The sequence below is a fragment of the Dermacentor albipictus genome, chromosome 1 (assembly GCF_038994185.2).
Source record: "Dermacentor albipictus isolate Rhodes 1998 colony chromosome 1, USDA_Dalb.pri_finalv2, whole genome shotgun sequence".
Taxonomy (NCBI): domain Eukaryota; kingdom Metazoa; phylum Arthropoda; class Arachnida; order Ixodida; family Ixodidae; genus Dermacentor; species Dermacentor albipictus.
Window position 1 is genome coordinate 137,230,551 of NC_091821.1, and position 16,042 is coordinate 137,246,592.

The following is a 16,042-nucleotide window of genomic DNA, read 5'->3' on the forward strand; positions in this document are numbered from 1 at the left end:
TACGGCCAAGCACGCCACACTGCGTGTAATAAAAACGCACTGAACGGTGTGCCGACGTCATAATTAGGTGTTCAGTTCGATATTGTTATTGTAGAACCTGCTTTGGCAGGGCAAGAGAAAAGAATAATGATGTTGCATCGACGGACACAATGGTCGCAAATATGGGACATCCTGCAGATGACCTATGTACTATTTAAGGCTATTCGTACTACCAAGGACCAGAAATGCTTGCGGAATCAACCTGAATTCCGTTTAGGAATGATGTGTACGCTGATGAACGGAATTAAATAGCGAAACATTGTTTTTGTGCAGATTACATATATGAAAGTTTTCTTGGAAGTTTACGTATTCGCCTAAAAAGTTCTCCATTGTCTTGGTTAATGAATCCAAGTACTTGGAGCACCAAATTACTGGGTGCCTGACACGAAGATGCCCTATTAATAAGACTTGCGCCATGTGCCTGAAAGAAGAATTCCGTTCCTTTCGCACAGGCTCAGAAAGAACGCCATTCGACATAAAGATTATAACCTATGGTGCAGTGCAAGTTAGAATATGCGGCTGAAACTTAGGTCCCATGCCTAAATAAAGATATTAGCGAGCTGGAAAAGAATAAAAAACAGTTCGATATATCTACAACACCCACGAAAGATATTTGTCACCGTCGGGGCTCCAGTGAACGATAACAACACTCTACTCATAGGATACCGAAGAAACCTTATTTAGAGGCCCAATATTCTGTATTGCCTGTGTTGTGTGATATAATCCTCACGTGCATTTAAACTCACGATCAAAATGGAGTAGGCACACGTATGATCCCGTCCTTAGATCATATTTGGCTCACGCAAATACTTTCACGCACTTACACTTCTTTCCAACCATAAGTGGATGGAACGAATTATTGCCGAAACACTTCGGTGCGAGCGGTGTCCGAGTGAAAACCCAGTTTTGCACGACGCCGATCGACTGCGAGTAAGTGTAAATGTGTTACCCTTTTTTGCATACTTTCACTTTTTAAGCGAACTGTTCTTTATTATTTCTTTCCTTTTTTTTGTTAGCCCCCTATCTCGCCTGTACTATCATTACATTCAGTATTTGTCTGCTGTCGGTGTTTGGCACTGCACTACTCGAATTTGTCCTGTGCTATTTATGTCCCCATGCTTAGTCTTCGAGCTGCAGTTCTAACTAACTAACTAACTAACTAACTAACTAACTAACTAACTAACTAACTAACTAACTAACTAACTAACTAACTAACTAACTAACTAACTGAACTGAACTGAACAAAAATTGCAGTGCTATAGGTTCAGTGCTTTTGCTTGTTGCAAGCTGAACTTTTCGTACCCTTCAGTGCTGCTTTTGGGCAGCCATTTTGCAGCGATGCCTTTTTCGATTCTATTCCTCCTCGCACTTCGTCAGGGACCAAAGCGAGTGAGCCGTGAACGAGAGAGCCAGAACGAGACAGCCGTGACCGGTGGGGGATAAGAGGGGCATATAATTGAACGGAAGGCATCGCTACGAAATCGCGGCACTGCACGTCATAACTTTAGTGTTAGATGGCAGCTCGCTCTTTGTGGCGCCCCGTTAGCTCTTGTCACCGTGGCTCTGGCTATTTTGCCGAAAATTTCATTTCCACCCACCTTCCCGTTAAGATGGGCGTAAAGGCGGCTGACAAGCTTGCGCAGTTGATCTTGTTTCATCTATTCAAGGTGAATGGTTCAACTTGCGCACTCCTAGCGACAGAGTTACGGGCAGTCGCCTCACGTACTTATACGGTGTCTATGCCGCATTGCGTAACGTCCCTGCTTCGAAAAAGCGGTGTGTTCACATCGTGTAGGACCAGGCCTCAGTATCGCGCCAATTGTGTTGCGTGAAGCAGGACAAGAGGTCACTGAATAAGATGCCACTGGCGTGTGACAACACGGAGAGGAATTTGTGCGTTCAAAACCAGCTTTCTCTCGGGGCACTAGAATTCCTATAGCCGAGAGGCTGTGCGTTTTCTCGCGTTCCTCGCTGGAGAAACTAAGCTCTGGACAGTCAGTGTAAATGCAACAATCCGCATCGATCGAGGCGGCTCGCAGGTGGTGAATATATATATATATATATATATATATATATATATATATACACACACGAGAAGAAAGGTGGGGCCCGATTTTTATTTATCATATCATCAGAAGCCAACAAAGACATCAAGAACAACACAGGAGAAATTACTTGTATTTGCTAATTGAAATGAAGTAGTTATAAATTCATGGAATTGAAAGTGGATGAAAACACAACTTGCCGCAGGTGGGGAACGATCCCGTGTCTTTCGCATTACGCGTGCGATGCTCTACCAATTGAGCTACCGCCGGCGCCGTTTTCCCATCCACTTTCTGGGATATCTATGTGGTACTACTAGAACTAACTCCTGGGAGTGCTAGCCAGCGCCTCCACTCACAAACCTTGGCGGCACAAATATATATATATATATATCATAAGAAGCCAACAAACACTGACACCAAGGACAACATAGGGGAAATTACTTGTGTTCAATAAATGAAATAAAGAAACGATAAACTAATGGAAATTAAAGTGGATGAAAAAACAACTTGCCGCAGGTGGGAGCCGAACCCACAATCTTCGCATTTCGCGTGCGATGCTCTACCAATTGAGCTACCGCGGCGCCGTTTTCCCATCCACTTTCTTGGGTATTTATGTGTCCTAGCAGAACCCTGGGAGTGTTAGCCAGTGCCACCACTCACAGACCTTGGCGGCGGACGTGGAACGTCTTTTTTGCCGCAGGCGTCACGAGAACGTGATCTTTTAGGGTGAAGGCAACTGGTCAATAAACCCACATATGCTACCTGAAGGCATCAATGTTGCCGGATTCGAGACCCTCGTTATGTAATAACGAGAAGAAAGGGGGTTAACCAAGGGGCCCGATTTTTTATTAGTCATATCACAAGAAAACAACAAACACTGACACCAAGGACAACATAGGGGAAATTACCATTAATTTCCATTAGTTTATCGTTTCTTTATTTCATTTATTAAGCACAAGTAATTTCCCCTATGTTGTCCTTGGTGTCAGTGTTTGTTGGCTTCTTATGATATGAGTAATAAAAAATCGGGCCCCTCGGTTAACCCCCTTTCTTCTCGTTCTCGTTCTCTCTCTCTCTCTCTCTCTCTCTCTCTCTCTCTCTCTCTATATATATATATATATATATATATATATATATATATATATATGTCGAGTCAGGTATTTTGGTTGATTTGGACATAAGGCCCGGTAGATGCTTACCGGCTCATTGAAATGATCTTCATGGCAGTTGTCTGTAGCAATATATTTGATTTGAGCCTCTGGAATTGCAGCAGGCCAAGTCTTCAATTCCGCTTTTCGCTAAATCAGTTACAGTTTCTCCTTACGGGCGTAGTATTAGAGCTGTTCTTCTGCGATGAAGTTTGCTTAGTGATTCCACACTAAACAAATAGCCGACTAAAAAGCTGTTTGATATATGTGCCGTATTCTATGAGAAAGAACATTGAAGGGAATTTATTTATATTATTTGACGGCAATAGAAAAGCGGGATATGTGAAGGTACGGCCAAATTTTGTGAAGGGCCAAACACAATGCGAACCAACGACGGCGCATGTGTCGCATAAATTTGTTCGAGAGAGACAAGTATATCTTAATTTTTTTTTCTGAAATGTTTTTTAGAAGTCCCTGAGTCTAGATGGGAGATTTTTCAAATAAACGGCGTGTAGCAAAAAGTGAGGAACAAGAGAAAGTGCAGTGAACAGACTTGTAGAACTAACTCTGCAGGAGTACAATGAACCATCCACAAAAATTATTTTTGGTTCGACATGGCGGGACAAAAGTGGAGCAGATTGTATGTGTGATAAGTTATTGAGTCCAGATAGTAGCGTCTCGTGGGCCTTTATAACAGAAGCTCGGCATCAGGGGCCGAGTCACTTGCGATCTCGCTGTTTTAAAAAGGAGAGATAAAAAAAAAAGAACGGAAAAGGAAAAGAGAGAACGAAGTTCACGTTTAACTTGCTTCATGTGAATCTCGAGGTTAGAAACTAGCGTCTTTGCATCAAGGCGCCGGCATTCCACTCTGGCATGTTTTGAACGTTGTTTTCAAGTAGAAAAAGCAGGTCGGTGGGTTATTTTTATCGGTTGCTCTAGGTTGCAGTGCCTGAGGACCTATCAACAAGTTTCGCATTTAGTAGATGCATTATAAATCCGAACAATAAGAGAAGTCCTCAACAAATCAGCTGTCCCGGCCATGGCGGGCGCATTTCGATGGGGGCGAAATGCGAAAATACCCGTGTATTTAGATTTAGGTGCACGTTAAGGAACCCCAGTTGGTTCATTTTTCCGGAGTCCCTCACTATGGAGTGTCTCATAATCAGAAAGTTGTTTTGGCACGTAAAACCCTCTAAATAAATAAATTTAATTTTAACAAATCGGCGTGCTTTCACGCCCCTTTGCTGTAACCAGATGACTTGTCCGGGTAAAGTAGACCTAAGCATCCGGGCTCGTTTAGAGTGAAAAAGGTTGCCCTTTCTTTGGATTATGAAATTTCGAGCCTTTCTTGCTTTCTTTCGTTCTTCTTTTTTTGGGGGGGGGGGGGAGGAGGTCCTTCTTTAACTTTTCGATCATTACGGCTCCCTGTTCCTTTCCATGTCGTGTTTGAAAGGATTCCTGAAAAACTACGAATATGAACTGTTTTGTTTTAAGTTGAAGAAGCTTTTTGAGAGCAGGTAACGTGAAATTTCGCCTTTATCTATGCTTTTCAGAGACATGAAATGTCGGAGCATCGCCTGGGAGTTCAAGTACCCGCAGGTTCCGTCTCCGATTCCAAGGTATATGCCCTTACAGAAAAGGAGAAAGAGACTTTTGCGGATTTGCCAAACGTAGATCATAATGCTGCAGGGACATTGAGAACCGAATTCATTTATTCGGATATTTGTAGTTTTGACAACAGTGCAGTTACATTAACTTTTCTGAAACCTAAAAGCGCCTGCTTCGTGTCACCAGCCGCAAGCTTCCCTGTTAAAAGAGCACTACGTTGATGGCATGCCCCTAAATTCTCCTGTCTTCATCATATGCACTGTAGACAGCGCAAGAAACACATTCGCGCCTAGCTGAGCAGCCAACTTTAGTTTTTCTCGTTCTCGATCGAGCCCTGTGGAGCTTTCCGGTGGCTGAACAGGAGCACATGCAAGTGCGCCAAGAGCCCTCGCGCGAGGCCGGTCTTACACGGTGGCACTACGGAAGTCGGGGAGAGCGAGGGTGGATGTGGTGCGCTTTGAAGTTCCGACGTTCTCCAGCTGGAAAGCGCCCTTACTTACTTGGCAGCGCGCAGTCGTGGAGATGCACTCGCGAAGTGAGCAGAGCTCACGCCGAAACGCAGAGAGCGCGCTCGCGTTTCACTCGCAGGAGCGGTGCACGCGTGCTCTTTGTCGAAGTGTCGGCGTTTGAGACGCCCGGCCGAGATGGTTGCATTTTGGCGCGCTCGAAACGCGAGGAAAGCGCGGTGGTGACAGCGGCCGTTCAAGCGAGTCTACACGTGCTTACGCATCTGTGGTCGCTTGTTAACTTAGAGGCAAAAAAAAAAGTGAGAAATAGCTCCAGAGTTATCGGGTATTCCGACACAGTGAATAACATATATATTTTGGGGTTTTACGTGCCAAAACCACTTTCTGATTATGAGGCACGCCGTAGTGGAGGACTCCGGAAATTTTGACCACCTGGGGTTCTTTAACGTGCACCTAAATCTAAGCACACGGGTGTTTTCGCCCCCATCGAAATGCGGCCGCCGTGGCCGGGATTCGATCCCGTGACCTCGTGCTCAGCAGCCCAACACCATAGCCACTGAGCAACCACGGCGGGTACAGTGAATAACACGTCAGTACAGTGTGGAGCCGGGAGGCAGCCACATATATATATATATATATATATATATATATATATATATATATATATATATATATATATATATATATATATATATATATATATATATATATATGTGTGTGTGTGTGTGTGTGTGTGTGTGAGTTACTGTAACTCAGTATACTGTAGTAATGGGCGGCTTCAATGCAAAAGTGGGGAACAAGTAGGCTGGTGAACAAGCAAAACCAGCAATGGGAAACTACAGCGTCGATTCTAGGAACGCTAGAGGAGAGATGCTGGTAGAATTTGCGGAAAGGAATAAGCTGCGAATAATGAACACCTTCTTCAGGAAGCGTAGCAACCGAAAGTGGACCTGGAAGCGCCCTAATGGTGAAACAAGAAATGAAATAGATTTCATACTTTCTGCCGATCACAACACAGTGAAAGCTGTTGAAGTGTTAGGCAAAGTGCAGCGATCATAAGTTGGTACGGTCTATGATTCACCTCAATATGAAGGGAGAAAGAGTAAAATTGGTAAGGAAGAAACAGGCCAACCTAGAAGCAGTAAGAGTAAAAGCAGACCAATTTGGGCTGCTACTTGCAAAACAAGACCCGCCGTGGTTGCTCAGTGGCTATGGTGTTAGGCTGCTGGGCACGAGGTCGCGGGATCGAATCCCGGCCACGGCGGCCGCATTTCGATGGGGGCGAAATGCGAAAACACCCGTGTACTTAGATTTAGGTGCACGTTAAAGAACCCCAGGTGGTCGAAATTTCCGGAGTCCTCCACTACGGCGTGCCTCATAATCAGAAAGTGGTTTTGGCACGTAAAACCCCATAATTTACTTGCAAAACAAGTATGCAGCCTTATAACAGAGAGATGAAGCTGACATAGAGGTACTGAATGAAACCGCGACTAGACTGGCTTCAGAGGCAGCAATTGAAGTGGGAGGTAAGGCACCAAGGCAACCAGTAGGCAAGCTTTCCCAAGTAACGAAGGACCTAATAAAGAAACGACAAAGAATGAAAGTGTCCAACTCAAGAGATAAGATAGAATTCGCGGAACTGTCAAAACTGATCAACAAGGAGAAAATAAGGGATATTCGAAATTATAACGTGAGAAAGACTGAGGAGAGAGAGAGAAAGGCAAAGGAAAGACAGGGAGGTTAACCAGAGATTATCTCAGGTTGGCTACCCTGTACTGGCGGAGGGGCAAGGGGATGCGATAGGGGAGAGAGAAGGATAAAAAAAAAACTACACACACAAGACTACTACACTACACTACACTACACTACACTACTACACAAGACTGAGGAAGCAGTAAAGAATGGACGCAGCCTGAAAACAGTGAGAAGGAAACTAGGCATCGGACAATCCAAGATGTAGGCACTGAAAGATAGGCAGGGTAATATTATGAGCAATCTCGAAGTATAGTAAAAGCAGCGGAAGAAGGAATAATTCTTACAGGCATTGTTTCCCACATGCTGATCGTATCATCACACTGTACCAAGCGCATAGGATGCCATGTTAGGGCCACACGAGAGCTATATACTTCCAACAGGTAAACGGCTGTACACTACACTACTACACTACTACAAAAGACTGAGGAAGCAGTAAAGAATGGACGCAGCCTGAAAACAGTGAGAGGGAAACTAGGCATCGGACAATCCAAGATGTAGGCACTGAAAGATAGGCAGGGTAATACCATGAGCAATCTCGAAGGTATAGTAAAAGCAGCGGAAGAAGGAATAATTCTATACTGACTTGTACAGTACCCAAAGCAGCCACGTTACCTCCAATCGAAGTAGTAATGAATAGGTTACAGAGGCTCCTTCTATAACTAGCGATGAAGTTAGAAGGGCCTTGGAAGGCTTGAAAAGGGGAAAAGCGGCAGGAGAAGATGTACTACCAGTCGAGTTAATCAAAAATGGTGGAGACATAATGCTTGAACGACTAGCAGCCCTTTATGCGAACTGTCTATCGACTTCAAGGGTGCCAGAGAACTCGAAGAATGCAAACATTATACTAATCCACAAAAAGGGAGACGTTAAAAAATTGAAAAATTATAGGCCCATTAGCTTACTTCCAATATTATACAAAATATTCACCGAGATAATCTCCAATATAATGAGGGCAACACTGGACTTAAGTCAACCAAGGAAACAGGCTGGCTTCAGGAAGGGATACTCTACAATGGATCACATCCACGTCATTAATCAGGTAATCGAGCATTCCGCAGAGTACAATAAGCCTCTCTATATGGCTTTCATAGATTACGAAAAAGCATTTGATTCAGTAGAGATACCAGTATTCATAGAGGCATTACGCAGTCAAGGAGTACAGACCGCTTACCTAAATACCTTGGAAAATATCTACAGAGATTCCACAGCTACCTTAATTCTACACAAGAAATGTATGAAGATACCTTTAAAGAAAGCGGTCAGACAAGGAGACACAATCTCTTCAGGGCTATTCACTGCGTGCTTGGAAGAAGTATTCAAGCTATTAAACTGGGAAGGCTTAGGGGTAAGGATCAACGGCGAATATCTGAGCAACCTTATGTTTGCAGATGACATTGTCCTGTTCAACAACACTGGAGACGAGTTATAACAAATAATTGAGGACCTTAACAGAGAGAGTGTAAGAGCGGGATTGAAGATTAATATGCAGAAGACAAAGATAAGGATCAATAGCCGGGCAGGTGAACAAGATTTCACAATCGCCAGTCAACCTCTAGATGCTGGGAAAGAGTGCGTTTACTTAGGTCAATTACTCTCATGGAACCCTGATCATGAGAAGGAAATTCACAGAAGAAGAAAAATGGGTTGGTGCGGATGCGGCAGACATTGTCAGCTGCTGACTAGAAGCTTACCATTATCATTGAAAAGGAAGGTGTACAATCAATGCATTCTACCCGTGCTGACATATGGGGCAGAAACTTGGAGACTGTCAAAGAAGCTAGAGAACAAGTTAAGGACCTCGCAAAGAGTGATGGAATGAAGAATGTTAGGCATATCGTTAAGAGACAGGAAGAGAGCGGTGTGGATCAGAGAGCAAATGGGCATAGCCGATATTCTAATTGATATTAAGAGAAAAAAAAATGGAGCTGGGCAGGCCATGTAATGTGTAGGCTAGGTAACCGGTACACCATTAAGGATACAAAATGGGTGCCAAGAGAAGTCGAGGGCGATGGACGACTATGTGGGGCGATGAAATTAGGAAATTTGCGGGCTCCCGCAAATTTCCTAATTTCATCGGTGCAGGACAGGGGTAATTACAGATCGCAGGGAGAGGCCTTCGTGCTGCAGTGGACATAAAATAGGCCGATGATGATATATGTGTAATCACATACTGCGATTTAGGACGTGATGGGCCGAAAGCTAACAAACGGTCTTTTGTATGGTGGATGAAATACGGTGACTGTAGGCAGCAAACAGTGCAGCTGCTTGTTATTCTTACTTTTTGACATCTCTTTTCTTGCAGCTTAGTGAAAAGACAAGAAGAAAGGAAGCACGACGGTCGCTGCAGTGGTCGCCTACGCTTGGCTGAGGTCGTCAGGGTGACCGTGGTTTGAGGATTGAAATGCGAACATACTTCGCGTCCTACAGGTCGGTATTGTTTGTATAGATATAGGTTTGTTGCGCGCTTATAGTAAAAAAAAAAATGGACGCTAAGGTATTTATTTCTTTTGAATCCCGAACATTTCCGCTCACGCATATAGCGTTCGCTTCGTTAATTAGCATGTCAATTTATATTATTTGTTTCTGTAGCATCAATTTTCCTGCATAAATCAGATTCACAGATTACGTGAATGTGACGTTGGTGCAGCCTACGCCATTTATAATACGACATTATCGTATCAAAATTAGAAACATCGGAAAGTCCTTTATCTTCCTGTTTTTCTTCTCGAGACGGGTCATATTGCTGATAAGCTCACATGCGATCTTACCTATGATTTAGTCCCATATTTATAAGGGTACCACGCTCCATGCTGTCGGGATCAGGCACACGTATTCTGTTGCATACTCCTTTTAATTGTTTTTTCTTTTGTAGATATTGAGGAGCTGATATGCCAGTAAACCACCATTCTAATTTCGCAATGTATATTTTTCCCTGACTTCTTCCCTTACATGAGGACGATGAGAAAGAAATGCTTTACTGTGCAATTTATTTCGATACAGTTAAACAAAGCTCACGTTTGGGCTGTTGGTTGGACATGAAACTATCACCGCGAAGGTAGAACTTGGAAAAAATAAAAACGTACGAAGCGTTTCTTTCTTCTGTCCAAGTTCTACCTTCACGCTCTTACGGTTTAATCGATGCAGTTATCTTTATTGCTACCTTGCCGGGCACGACAGTTTAGGTACTTTTGTACTACTTCGTCGTGTTTCTGGTATTTTCTTTGCATGGCGTCTTTTAATTTGTTGCTATGCTTTCCTGTTCTTATTCTACACGCACCTTCACGTCTACGACCTTATAACATGCATGGCCGAGCTAACAAACATAAATAAGAAAAGAAATAAAGAGAGACAGGGAAAATGTGAACTCCTCTCAAGGTTCGTGCTTCGTGGTGCAAATCTAGCAGGGCGAAAAACGCACACAAAAAGGTAGGAGCACTCGTTTGACTATTGTAGGTTACAGTAATTTTATGGAGAGGGTACGTGCAGGCCAGCACCAGGGCCACACGAGAAGCTGTCAAATTTAATACCGTTTTCTGATGGAAGAATCTGCATTTTTTTCAACAATATTATATTCATAAAGACAGGAAGGTTGAATAGTCGGTAAAAGCTTCACGTTTTGGCTTCGGCGCAAGAAAACCACGGATACATTTCTTACATTGCTTCGCATTGCAAGAACCGCGGCTGCGCACCTTTGTTAGGTGACCACGCCATCCTTGCAAAGTACGACGACCAAGCGATGGGGGATATTAATGAGATTCTTTACATAAGCAATAAGATAAATGCATTAGTCCGCCGTCCATAGCACTAAACACTTGAAAGAGATGTGCACATCTGATATCTCGAATGGATAGATTTTGCGATGGCAGATGAGTTTGGTGCTTTCACGCTCTCTCTCTCTCTTGTAGTTATCTCATATGTGGGCTTAAAATACATCTGTTTGTAACGATCAAACTTTATTTGCGAGTTGGCACCTTTGTTGGTCTTTGACCTCGTAGTCTCCGAGCTTTTCTTTTGGCAAAGCAACATTGTTTCAACAAAACCTCCAGTATCACAAAAAAAGAAGAAAAAGAACGAAAAAAAGTAAAGCAACTAATCTTTTTGAAATAGAAAATGGTACAACAGTGCATAAGTCAGGCTCTTGTGCACTGTTTATATGTTGCAGCTCACTTGCGAACAAACGACGATTTCATCTTTTGCCATGTTGGAGACGCCGATGAAGTCGTGATTCGCAGCGTCCTCCACAGAGGGCACTACGGGATCAGTCATTGCAGCGTGAGGCAATGCCGCCTATGCGCACTGAAGCACACCAGGGGCGGCTTGCACGAACATTTAATAACGAAAATAATAACGAATTTAAGAACACGTTCGTGCGCGGACCAGGCGCTGTCTATATGAAGCATTTAATAACACGTTCTTAATTAGTTGTTATTTTCGTTATTAAATGTTCGTGCAAGCTGCGCCAGGTCAATGCAGGTATATAGTATGTAGATTTTGCCCTACATGCTTATTCGAGGGAGCGAGACCGACTTAAGCGCCGGAAACCAGTCTTGTACTCGTTTTTAGAACTAATTGATTCATTTATACACCGTTCTATATCTGGGCACCGAGGGACGACGTAGTGTAGGACTCCGGGGTAATCTTAATCACCGTGTGGTTTAGAGTGTGCTAAAGTATATGTAAACTGGCGTATTGGCATTCCGCCTGCATGAAGTGACGTCAGCGTGGTCGGGTGTCGAACCTGCGATATCGGGATTTGCAGCGGAACGCCACGGGCTCTGAGTCTCCGCGGCGGGTTCTGGCAGCAAATGGACAAGGTATACGCTTCGTGACGTTCATAAGCGCCTGGACGTGACGAGCGAATTTTGGTCGAACGATTTCCGCGAGTGGATAAGTGTAATCTTCTCATTTCTTAGGAATGCCGCCTTGAAGGACGCTCGGTATAGGACATTCGGGTCAAACCTACGATATTGCGCAAGGGGTCGTCGTAGATTTATACGTGAGCCACGGTTGCTCACTGTTCACGCAAAGATCCTGCGGTAAACTGCTCTCGGGCAAGACGACTGAAGCTTTCTGCGCCTGATACAGGGTTGCCCGCTGGGACCTCATGCTGGCCCTGCGCCTTTCAACGAAGTGAGGCTGCGTGCGTGCACCAACCGCGTTGTCGCAACTTCATTTCGATTTCCGACCGCACATCCATGCACAATTCGGGATGCTTCAGGCTGTTTCTGCGTATACATAACAAAATGTGGGGCACAGTGCGATACGTATCTCTCTCTCTTCGGAATGCAAGGGTCGTCTCGAAGCGCGCACGTGGGCTCGTTTGCGCGTAGCCTGAAGCCGCGCCATAGGCGCTGGTTCGCTCTGGTGTGAGGCTACAAAACTCAAGAGCCTGTCCGAACCGCGAGAATTTATCGACGAAGAAAGTGCGGCTGCATGCCAAAATTCATCCCTCTCACTCTCTCTTCGTGCTTCACCGCAAGTAAAAAAACAAAAACAAAAAGAAAATCCGAGATTATGTTGGCGCACAGAACCAAAAAGAAAACGGTAACAACGAATAAAGGCTTACAGAATGAAGCACAGTGTGCATGGGCTCGAAACACAGATTTTTCAATTTGTCCGATACACGAAAGCGTTTGGTTTGAGGTGTTGCAGATTGAGAGCATGTTACTTCAGAACCTACCAGCTTTACTTATTGGTATGTCTCAATGATTTGGAAGCTGCGCGACATTTAATTTAAGCTTGCATTGTGTTAGGCAGTGCCGACAAAACCTACTATATAACTTTTTTGTCTCTTCTTTTCTTCATTTTTTTTAGTTGTCGTACTATGTGCTATGTACTATGCACTTCGAGTTCACTTTGTATATATACGCGTAAGCGGCACTTGTATATATACACCAACCATCTGTCTAACTCTTTGTACATGGGGTGTTATCGATGGCCACAGTGACCATTGATTTTTTTGTCTACTTGCAGCTAATAGAAAAGAAAAGGGGGAACAATCAAAGTGTGCAGCTACATTGATTTACGACTGATTGATTTTAAACATGTCTTTGAAACCAAGACAGGTATGCCATAGTTGAGGGCTCAGCGATTAACTTCAGCCACCCATAGGTCTCTCTAATGCGCACCAAATGTCCGTAAACCGGCACATTTTATTGCACTCTGCATCAGAAGAATGTGCCCACCGCGTCTGGGCACGAAACACGCGAAAATGTGCTCAGCAGGAGAAGAAGGCTGCCACAGCCACTGTTGTGCCATCGCCGGCGTGGGTGGGCTGTTTTAATCACATGCGGATTGATCCTGGTGTCGCTAGTAGCCCAATAAACCATCGACCGCCTGCCCCGCATTGTTCATTTGATTATTTGTCATCAATTTCTCGAAACTGAATCTTCCCCGAGCTGTAAAGAAAACGACGGAAAGTGAAAGAAAACAAACAATTAGAGCAATCATCTGCGTGACCAACAACGCGCAGTACTGGGAGATCGGCGATTGCAGGCTTTGGATGCGTGCGGGGTTGTTCGACCGCGGTACCGCGACGTCCTTGGACAACAAATGAAACGAGTAATTGCCGGGACCATTAGGGAATCGGGACGACCATTTAGAATCATGAGAATCATGCCCTTCCCGCATCAGTGGATTGACTGATAAAACAAATAACGGCGCTGCACGCGATAAAAATCTACACGCAATGCCTGCAAAGCTGTACGTATAGCTTCACGGAATTGAATGTAAAGACATCAATTGTATCCACATAGAAAACATTCATTCTGGGCTTTGCTCTGCGCATCGCTTTATTGAGAATGCTAACGTTAGTTAACGACAAAGAGAAAGCCTTATTTCAGGCGACTGGCCGCTTTCCCCCCCTCCTCCTTTTTTTTTTTTTCCCGAGCGCTCTCCGGACACTTGTCTCGACGTCAGTTCTTCTTTCATCTTCTTTTTTTTCTTATTGGAATTAAAACTGCTGACGTTACAGCCCAGTGGAAATTCGCTTGCGCAAGCGCAGCCTTTCTTTCTGCTCACTTGCGAAGTGGAAGCAGCAGCTTAAGCCGCTACATTGTCCCAATTATTTATGCTTTTCTTAATCAAACAGGGCAGTATGAACTATACGTTTTATGGATCGATACCTTGCGTTGCTCGAGTATGCGCGCACTCTTCATTTCTAATTTGAACAGCTAGCACGACCAATTATTTTTTTTGTCAATTGTCGATTACATTATTAGCACTTGACGAGGTTTAAAACGATTGCTGTTTATTCACTGCCCGTGTTAGTACGCACGTACCCGCGGGAAACGCCGTTTATTGTTATTGTTTGTTTTGAAAACATATATACATTTAACAGGAAAGGGAAAGCGAGCAGGCTGGCAACTGCCACCGAAAGGGGCACAACGCCTGCCTAACGCTGTTGCAAGCGAAAAGTGATGAAACGCACACCGATGCATCCTGTTTAGAAGCTGCATGAAGCGTTTTTTTCTATTGAACGTGTCTTCTAGCTGATATACAACAGCTTTAGTGACCGTCTTGAAGATTTCTTGACATTTAAGGCGCCAAGTGCCAACGCTTCGAAAGACCCGTTTTCTTCTGGGAAAGCGCTATTGTCGAAACATTGTCACCGTGATGAGGCTTCTACTTCGCGTCTGGTCACATTTTATACGCGCCCACGTGAGCCGTTCTGAACGGGGTGAATGCATTGAGAGCACTGAATGCATTGAATGCATAAAATGAGATACTATTACGAGAAAAATAAATAAATAAATCCCTCATAAATGAATACCTAACGATAACTTTGAGCGAGGAAGCTAGGCACAGACATTTGGACATGCGGCGGCAGACATTCGGACACGTTCGTTTATATTTGACTGGAGCCTACGGCCCAGTGACGTGAAGTTAAAAGGAGAGGTTGGCCTTCAAGGCATGCGGAATTCGACACTTGTGCAAGTGATAACACAAGCGATTTGTCGTGAACGTGATCTTCAAGTTATGGCACACCAGAACTCGCTCTATTGTGTTTTGCAACATACATTGATTTGCCATTTGCATTAAAAATGCCGAGAACATAGTGCAGTCATTCCTATCGTTTTGTGCCCCTCAGCAGTGTTTTGATGTGAGAGCACTCCTTGCCTACCTCTGTCCCCCTTTGGCCTCTGGGTATGTCTGGCCCCGAAACGGTGCCCACAGGAAAAGAAAGAATTTAAGAAAGTTTAATACCGTGCGAAGAATCTAACTGAAACTTGGTAAGCGAATAGCTATTCTCGGTGCCACGCTAACAGTATTCTTAATTGCATAGAAATAATGTAATGTAGAGCGTACATAATTTAGATTAAATTTAGACAGATGGACGAACGAAAAACGCGCGCTAATCTAACAGTCTCATAAAACAGCAAAAAGTGGGCAAACAAACACAACTGTTCAGAAGTATAAGCCATTCAGGAACGGGATCAAAGGTTTCGACCACGCTATGCACCTTAGCAGCCCCTTCTCGGAAGACAGACCTTGTCGAGCGAAGTGACTCGTCGTGTGTGTCGATCATGCGGCTCCTCCATAATTAATAAAGTCCCAGTAACATAAAAAAAGCCTATATGGTAGAATATTGATGGTCTTTTTGAATGGAAAGTGTCGGATAGCGTAAAAGGTAGTAGGAAAAGTGTTTTTGATGGTTTGTTGTAATTTATCCCCAAAACAAAACACGTGACAACCAAAAACAAAACAGTGTTCTATAGTCTCAGGTTGGTTGCAAAGTCTACAACCTGCATTTGACAAGGACGCACGGAATACGTGTAACAGTAGGGCTCGCGAATAGGTAAGACGTAGATGGTATCAGTGTGGCCTCGAAATGATGACCGCGTAAAAAAAAAGAAAATTTACACCCGTGCGAGGAATCGAGCCAGGTCAGAAGTACGGTAGGCGAGTAACTATATATCCTCAGCGCCACGTTAACAGTTGACAAGGCGTGCAGAATTCTACATTGTGCGGAATTGTAATT

At 44.1% G+C, this 16,042-nt stretch overlaps 1 protein-coding gene across 1 annotated transcript in view; it reads left to right on the forward strand.

The window, feature by feature from the left end:
• The window catches only part of LOC135911786 (beta-alanine transporter-like), a 69,527-nt gene that overhangs the window by 49,296 nt on the left and 4,189 nt on the right, over nt 1–16,042 (forward strand). The window contains exons 10-11 of the mRNA XM_065444123.1: nt 4,786–4,851; nt 9,365–9,489. Of these exons, the coding sequence (XP_065300195.1) occupies nt 4,786–4,851; nt 9,365–9,455 (157 nt within the window). The 3' untranslated portion in view covers nt 9,456–9,489. The remainder of the gene's footprint in view (nt 1–4,785; nt 4,852–9,364; nt 9,490–16,042) is intronic.